At 56.2% G+C, this 7,557-nt stretch overlaps 4 protein-coding genes across 4 annotated transcripts; 2 read left to right on the forward strand and 2 right to left on the reverse strand.

The window, feature by feature from the left end:
- Positions 1-1,816: 1,816 nt before the first annotated feature.
- GUITHDRAFT_110142 (hypothetical protein) lies at positions 1,817-2,470 on the forward strand (the record flags this gene model as incomplete). The annotated part of the gene is made up of 6 exons (XM_005830962.1): positions 1,817-1,867; positions 1,930-1,971; positions 2,029-2,075; positions 2,143-2,190; positions 2,258-2,321; positions 2,369-2,470. The coding sequence occupies 6 exons, from the start codon at positions 1,817-1,819 to the stop codon at positions 2,468-2,470; spliced, it is 354 nt and encodes a 117-aa protein (XP_005831019.1).
- Positions 2,471-2,869: 399 nt separating this feature from the next.
- Positions 2,870-3,442, reverse strand: GUITHDRAFT_110143 (hypothetical protein; the record flags this gene model as incomplete). The annotated part of the gene is made up of 1 exon (XM_005830963.1): positions 2,870-3,442. The coding sequence occupies one exon, from the start codon at positions 3,440-3,442 to the stop codon at positions 2,870-2,872; it is 573 nt and encodes a 190-aa protein (XP_005831020.1).
- Positions 3,443-4,504: 1,062 nt separating this feature from the next.
- GUITHDRAFT_163722 (hypothetical protein) lies at positions 4,505-5,731 on the forward strand (the record flags this gene model as incomplete). Its single annotated transcript, XM_005830964.1, has 5 exons — positions 4,505-4,538; positions 4,710-4,789; positions 4,851-5,417; positions 5,477-5,615; positions 5,637-5,731. Exons 2-5 carry the CDS (start codon positions 4,775-4,777, stop codon positions 5,729-5,731), a joined length of 816 nt encoding a protein of 271 aa, XP_005831021.1. The 5' UTR covers positions 4,505-4,538; positions 4,710-4,774.
- Positions 5,732-5,919: 188 nt separating this feature from the next.
- On the reverse strand, positions 5,920-7,207 carry GUITHDRAFT_110145 (hypothetical protein; the record flags this gene model as incomplete). Its single annotated transcript, XM_005830965.1, has 6 exons — positions 5,920-5,949; positions 5,996-6,028; positions 6,080-6,128; positions 6,190-6,248; positions 6,306-6,645; positions 6,696-7,207. The coding sequence occupies 6 exons, from the start codon at positions 7,205-7,207 to the stop codon at positions 5,920-5,922; spliced, it is 1,023 nt and encodes a 340-aa protein (XP_005831022.1).
- Between the last annotated feature and the right edge of the window lie 350 nt (positions 7,208-7,557).

Consider the following 7,557-nt stretch of genomic DNA (forward strand, 5'->3'; position numbering starts at 1 on the left):
GGGGGGTGGAACAGGCAGGAAGAACAGGCAGGAAGCAGGATGCAGGAGGAGATAGAGAGAGGGCGAGGGAGAAGGGGAGAGAGAGGAAGAGCCAGAGTTTGATGTATGTGGAGGAGGGGGCGAGTTGGGCAAACCTTCTGATCGAGATGAAGGAAGATGCGAGCGGGTTAGAGGAAGTTGCGATGACTCCGACGGGGCAGGTAAGTTCGCACATGCTGATGCTGGGAGGGACAGGAACGAGCGGTGTATGGTACCCCTGCATGGAGGAAGAGGGATGAGGCGGGGGGTGGGGTTGGGAAGGGGAAGGAGCAGGAGCAGAAGCAGGAGAGGGAGAGAGGAAGGGGGAGGGGCAGGAGAGGGAGGAGGGGGGATTCACGACGGTCCTAGTGTATCTCCTTGCTCTCAGCCTATTTGTCACTATCTCTGTCTCTCCGTTTCCATCCCCGTCATCTCTTCCCTCTAGCTTGCCGTCGTCCTGCTTGCCTTCGCCCTGCTCCATAGTCATGCTGGAGCTTCCACGACCGCAACGTGCGCTGTCAAGGGATCGTCAGGTTCCGAGCTCGGAGATGAGAGGTTCAGGCCAGTGAAGGAGGAGGTTGCCTTGACATGCGGTGGCAGCAGCAGCAGCTCCCCTCTTCTCAACCTGACCAAGTCAGCGATCAAACGCGCCATGCGGCTCGAGGTTGGAGGAGGAGGAAGTTTGGAGATGGGGAGGTAGTGGTGGGGGAAGGGGCAGAGATCAGGGAGAGAGAAGAGTGAAGGGGTGCAACAAGGGAGGAGGGAAGAAAGTAGGAGGCAGAGGAGGAGGAAGGAGGGTGAACAGGATCGGGGAGGGTGCATGGGGATGCGATGGAAAACGGAATGAGGGTGACGGTTGCCTTCAGCGCAGAAAGGAATCTCTCCTTGCGCGACGAGCTAGGGAGAAGGACAAGAGGGCGAAGGAGAAAGAAAGGAGGCAGCGAGAGTTCGAGGCGCTGAGTGATGCTGACAAGGAAGAGTTCCTCAGGCGGAAGGAGGTTGGGCGACATGTTCTGATCTGCAACTTTATGATGATTGTTATTGTATGATTGTTGTTGTATGGTGATGATGGTTGTTGTATGATTGTTCTCTGAGCAAACACATTTGCACGAGTCGAAGGAATCCGCATGAGTGTTCACGGTTGCCTCGTGGGATGAGGCGATCTTGTCTTGTCGTGCTGTCTTGTGTATGAGGATGTCGTGTTCGACCTGGCGTTGTTCAAGGAAGCAAGATGCTCAAGGATGTCCAGGAGAGCAGGCAACTCTATAGAGAAGCTCGAGAAAAGTTCTTAGCCGATCGGGATCTCGCGATCGCTGCAAGGTACGCGATGGCACCATGTGAAAGACAGTATTACAGTGTATGAAGGATCCCATGCCATGAACGTTTTCATTCATATTATGTCATGACCTCATATGAATGATTGGTGACTTTGTACTTTGTGATGAGATGAGGGCAGGGGCCACCCTCTTCAACGAGTTGTCATCGACTTGGCATATGAGCATCTAATGAACGAGCAACAGGTAAAATTCAGCTCCTCCTCGTCCTCGTCTTCGTCCTCGTCCTCCTGGTCCTCGTCTTGGTCCTCCTCCTCCTGGTCCTCCTCCTGGTCCTCTCTGCAAGACTCTAATCACTTTCGTCCCACTTCTCGTCTTCATCATTCTCCCATGTTCGCGCTCCTACCCCAAACTACCATACTTCTGTCTCTCCGATAAACTTGGTGATTTCTTTTGCAAGTGCAAAAGTTTGGCGATCCAGGTTGCTGTTTGCTCAACATCTGCTGCTGAGGGGATGATGGAGCATGCAGCTGGGATATGGCTACAGCATGAACAAGAAGGCGATAATCCCACTGGTTGAACATCACTAACACTTGTTGAGAGACAACATCTTAAGGCCTGACAGCAAGTTGCACAGGACATTTCAATCTGCGGCTTGGATTTCAATCACTCGATAACTGTGATGCGACACCGATGACATGCGAGCAGCGTCTAAGACTGATGACGCGCATGACAGGGGAGGGCCCTGACCGAACTCACCGCTCACAACTGGGATCAAGGCAGGTTTGCTCGACCCTCTTGCTTGCCTGCTCTCTGCCGAAATATCTTACACGCCTTACACGCCTGGCAGGGGCGGCGTCACTTTCATATCCTCCGACGTCTTGAACGCCTTTCCGAGGTTTGTTACACTTGACCGTCTTGGTCAAGTTGCCTGTCAGCTCCGACGAGACTCTGAGCTGTCTCAGGGAAGACATCATCTACCTCACTGCCGACAGCGACAACTGCATCCACGAATTGGATCCCTCCAAGGTAGCGCAGTGAGAGGGCCCGGCCTTGCTCTTGTAACGATGAGTCAGGTGTACGTTATCGGAGGGCTGGTGGATAGGAACAAGCAGAAGGGCGCCAGCCTCTCGAGGGCAGCTCAGTCCAACGTTCGACACGCCAGGTGGCATGCATGATAGAAGACATGAGGGAGGTTGAATGTGGTATGATGCCAAGGCTGCCGATATCGGAGCACCTCAAGTTGTCATCCTGTGAGGCTATAACGGTGGATCAGACAGTGCGCTTGCTCGCTCTTGTAAGCTCAGGTCCGCAGTCGGATGAGGAGACACAGAGTAGGTTTTGATAGGAGTGGCAGGGGAAACATGGAGCTCCGCTCTTGCTGCGAGCATACCGAGGAGGAAAGTAGCAAGCTACGACAACAGTTAACCTCTCCTGACCCTTGAAACGCTCAAGACAAACGTCTGCAAGAACTCGTCGGGGAAGACAACGTTTTGTAATGAATAATCAACAAGAAAACAAATGAAACCAAGTGATCCAAACTAATCTACAAACCAAGAAAAGTTGCGAGCTCCATATCAGCACGTCTCACTGCAAGCAGGCAGCCCTTCCTTCTCAGGCGGCGACTTGCACGATGGCGGCTCTTCGTTGTCATGGATCATACCAGACACCGAGAGCTCTTCCTCAACCTCGTCGTCGCCACAGTCGCTGCTGGCAAGCTCAGGGTGCTGCTGCTCTACCTCGTGAAGCTGCTCGTCGAGCTTGGGAAATAACTCCATGATCCCGAGGTTGGTGCAGGTGCGCTCTACGTAGGAGCGAGCGAGGTTCCCCTCGTGATTGACCACGTCCTCGAGGATGTCCGCGATCGTGATGCACTTGAGATCCTCCGAGAACGAGCTCTCCTTCTTCAGCATCGGCTTTCTGCCTCCCTTGGCTGGAGTGGCAGCATTCGAGCTGCCGTCTTCCGCATTTGTGCTAGCCGCCGACTTCTTCTTCTTGTTCTTCTCACACTTCTTGATCGCTAGCGATCTGACGGCATGGAAACGGAAGTCCTCAGCGTCATACTCGAACTTCCTGTCTCTTCGCTTTCCCGACTGCTCGTTGCAAGAGGGGTTGGTCGACGAAATCTCACCTAGAAGAGATGGTTGCATGGTGGATGCAGTGGCTGGTGGAGATGAGGCTGGTGGGGCTGGTGTAGCAGTGCAGGAGAGTGGGAGGAGCTGTGAAGTAGGAGGGGTAAGGCTTGAGAGGATGTTGGCAGTGCAGGAAGGGGGCGTTTGAAGCAGGGGGACAGCAGCAGAGGACTAAAAGAGGAGCAGATAGGCGGTATGAGTAGTGCAGGGGGTGGGGTGGGCTACCAAAGGTTGGTCCTTTGCTCCATATAGGTGGGTCCTACCTACCCCTATGTATGTGAGAATGTTTGTGATTCGAGAACGGGTTGTGGGCTTAAAATATCCAGCAGGGAGTAGCAGGGGTGGTTGCTAGTCAGATCGGACTGTGTGATTACCATGGGGGTGGGGGTGATCTTATCATGGCTTGGCCACGGTATAAACCAGGAATCACATACCCCTTATATATAATTATGACAAAACACGGATATAACCTCCCCCGTTGCGCAGATTTATGACATAAATTATAAGAATTATCTATAAGGGCATAACCGTGCGATGATGACACGCTCTCAAGGGCTCACCCATTGTGTCAGCACAGCCCAAGGGCACGGAAAGATTTAAGAACTGGGTGGGTGGGGGTGGTAGATATTTCTGAAAGTAGGGGTTAAATTATAGTCAAAAGTAGGGGTCACTCTATAGCCAGGTAACTTTTGGACTACCGCCTGAACGGTTTCAGGACAATGGGGGGTAGGAGAAAAAAATACTACCGCAGCGACACCTTGACACAAATTTTCAGCCAATACTTGTGACTATAAAATTCATATCGATTTCTACTTTTAGTGGTACCGCCATTGAATGATGAGTAAAGATTTGGGTACTGAGTTCAGAGTTGACTTGACTGTCACGGGGGCCACCGAGGCTGCTGACCCCCTGGCCACGGACGTCCGAGCCCGATCCCCCACTTTTCATCCTCTTTACTCAAAGTTTTCCCCGGGCCCCCGCCGGCGGCCCGGCCCGGTGCCGGCGGGCCGGTGCCGCCGGTGCCACCAGTCACTGCCAGAGTGGGTGAATTAGCAAAAAGGATTCAGCTTAAGGAGTTTCGATTGCGACCGAAATGGGCCGCGTCATCAGGGAGGTAAGGGGTCGGGAAGAGGCCGCGATGGCGGGGCAGGAGAGGGGGACATGGGCGAGAAGGAGATGCGGGAGGAAGACAAGAAGGAGAGGTGGCGCCGGGAGGAGGGGACAGGAGAGGGATGAGGATCGTGCAGACATTGCATGATGTTCTTTTGACGCGATGATATTGAAGGTGCAAGAGGACGGCCAACGCCGGGAGTTGTGGTGATTGAGACTTGAAGCTGACTCGCTCGTGCCATGGCGACCGTACAGGTGAGGAAGGCGTTGAGAGATGAGGAGGGGCGGTATGACGCGGTCCTCCGTTCGTCTCAAGGTGCTCAACGTGTCGCCTGCTGTGGACGAGGCCGTTCTTCGAAACTTCTTCTCCTTCTGTGGCGGCATCAAGAGCATCGAGTTCAACTCACAGGACCTTGGTCCTGGGGAGCTTGCGTCAGCTGCCAAGGCAGCGGGAGCTCCGTCGCCTGCGAGTGATGCTGAGGCAGCCCTGGTCACTTTCGACAGCGAGGACGCGGCAGCGACTGCTCAGCTCTTGTCCAACTCTCTGCTGGACGATCGCCCCGTCCTCGTCATCCCTGCCGGTTCAGCCAAGGGGCAAGAGGAGGGCGACATAGGTTCTTCTCGTGGGGGGGATGGAGCGTCGGATGCGGATCCTATGAGTCAGGCAAATCCCAAGGGACGAGGGTTGATGCAGGTGCTCCGTGAACGCGCCAAGACGGCGCAGGACCAGGTGCAGAACCTCCAGAGCTCGGGCTCGATCCAGTCAAAGGTGTCGGAGGCCAGGCAGAGTGCCAAGGACACGGCGAGCAAGCTCATGTCGGGGGAAACGTTGCGGGCAGGCTATGGAATGCTGATGAGCGGCCTGACGTCGATCAAGGAGGCGGTGAGGCCTGCGTTGAGCTCCTGCTGCCTCCCCTCGGCCCATGACGTGTGTGCTGGCAGGTGAAGAAGGCAGAGGAGGCGAACCGAAGGTTCAACGAGAGGCTCTTGAAGGAGGCACATGCGGAGAGGGAGGGGAGGAGACTGGGGCAGGGTTCGTCCCCTGAAGCTGGCACTGACCAGGTTGCTGAGCCTGCTGCTGGTGAGCAACGTGTGCCAGCAGACGCGGAGGAGAGTGCACAGCAGGGATCAGTGCTTGCTCGTGTGCATAGCGAAGCTGTTCAAGATTTACCTCGTGCGGTGGACAAGTCGAGCTGAAGTGTGGGAGCATCGAATCGTCTGCTGTGGAAGTAGAGGAGGACGAGGACGAGGACGAGGACGAGGACGAGGACGAGGACGACGAGGACGACGAGGACGAGGACGACGAGGACGAGGAGGACACACGAAGTGGCTCATCCTCAATAAAGACATTGCAATAGAACATGGTCTCAGGGTCAAGGTAGCTCCTATTCGCTCTTGGCAGACAGAGAGTTGACCTGCCAGCCCAACGTCAGTCAGTTTGTACTCCCCACCTCCCTTCACCGTATCCATGTGCCCTTGAAGCGCTGCGACGCACTGGAGCAAGGGACTTCAGCGCTTTCCTCAACCATCCTCCTCCCCTCCTACCTGCCCTGAGGTGACATCCCACAAGCGTATGCTCTTATCCTTGGAGCCGCTAGGGTAAGGTCAGACATGCGGGTCTTCAACAGTACTACGCCCGATCGTCTTCATCCTACCTAGCGATCAAGTTGGTCCCTGCCACGGCTTCCACCGCCAGGACGTCGTCCGTGTGCCCCTGCCACGGCAGAAGCGTGAGGAGGAGGAAAGGGGAGAGGAGCGAGGCAGCGAGCACCGTGAAAGTGAAGATCTCAGCTCGAGTTTCGATGTCCCATATCTTGATATTATCGTTCCTCTCCTTCTGGAAGAGGGAGGAGCCGCAGGCCGTCATGATCCTTGCCCCGTCCCCAGAGAACCGCACACAGTGTACTGGGCCCTCGTGCTGGAAGGAGGGCAGCACCTTGCCCCCCATGAACTCCCAGATCTTGACGATCTTGTCGTCGCTGGCTGTGGCCAGTAGGCCCTCCCGAGGAGAGAACGCGAGCGAGTTGACGCTTGCGAGGTGCCCCATGAAGGTGTAGACCAGCTTGCCGCTTTCCAGGTCCCAGAGCTTCAAGCTCTGATCCCAACTCCCACTGGCACGTCAAGTCAGACCCCCTGCTCAGCTACTCAGGGCAGGGCAGACCTGGCGATCATGCTCCCGTTGTTGGAGAAGGCAACTGTCCTCACTGTCCCCCTATGGCCCTGCACGGTGCAGGAGGGCTCCCTGCGGAAGCTGTCGCACCACCAGTTGAAGTTCACGTCCTCCTGCCTGCTGCACTTGCAATCGTTCCTCCCGTCATGCCCTTGGAACGACCTGACCACCTTCATTGTCTCCCTCCCCCACACGTTCACCATGCCGTCGTCCCCGCCGCTTGCCAGCTGCTTCCCGTCGCCGCTCCATGCTACCTCGTTCACACAGTCCGTGTGCTGCCTGAAGATCGCGGCTGAGCTCCCGGTCTTGAGGACCTTCCATGTCTTGGGGTCCCACAGCCTCGCCGTGCCGTCGTAGGAGCAGGAGGCGACAGCGTCTCCTTGCGGCGACCAGCGAACGCAGGTGACGATGGCATCGTGGTCGTTGAGAGGGCGCAGGAGCTGGGTCCTCGTCCTCAGCTCCCACACCCTGATGCTGCAGTCCCTCCCTCCGGAGACGAGCATGGCGAGCTCTCAGCACATGAACCCCGACGAGGCGATCTGCAACGAGCAGCAACAAGCATCAGCACTATCGCAGATCACCTCAGCTCCGGTCGCATGCAAGACGGGCAGACCTGCTTGTGTTCCTGCCTGCCTGCCTGCCTGCCTGCCTGCCCCATCCCATTCCACTCCACCTCCTCTAGAGCTCCCCTGTTCTGTCCTCCCTTGTTCTGTCCCAATCTTACCTCTCAATTTTCTCCCCCCACCCAACTCTCTCCTCTCTCCTCTCTCCTCTCTCCTCTCTCCTCCTCTCCTCTCTCCTCTCCTTCCTCCTTCCTCTCCTCTCCTCCTCCCCCCCTCCCTCCCTCCTCCCT

Source organism: Guillardia theta (assembly GCF_000315625.1).
Source record: "Guillardia theta CCMP2712 unplaced genomic scaffold GUITHscaffold_43, whole genome shotgun sequence".
NCBI lineage: Eukaryota > Cryptophyceae > Pyrenomonadales > Geminigeraceae > Guillardia > Guillardia theta.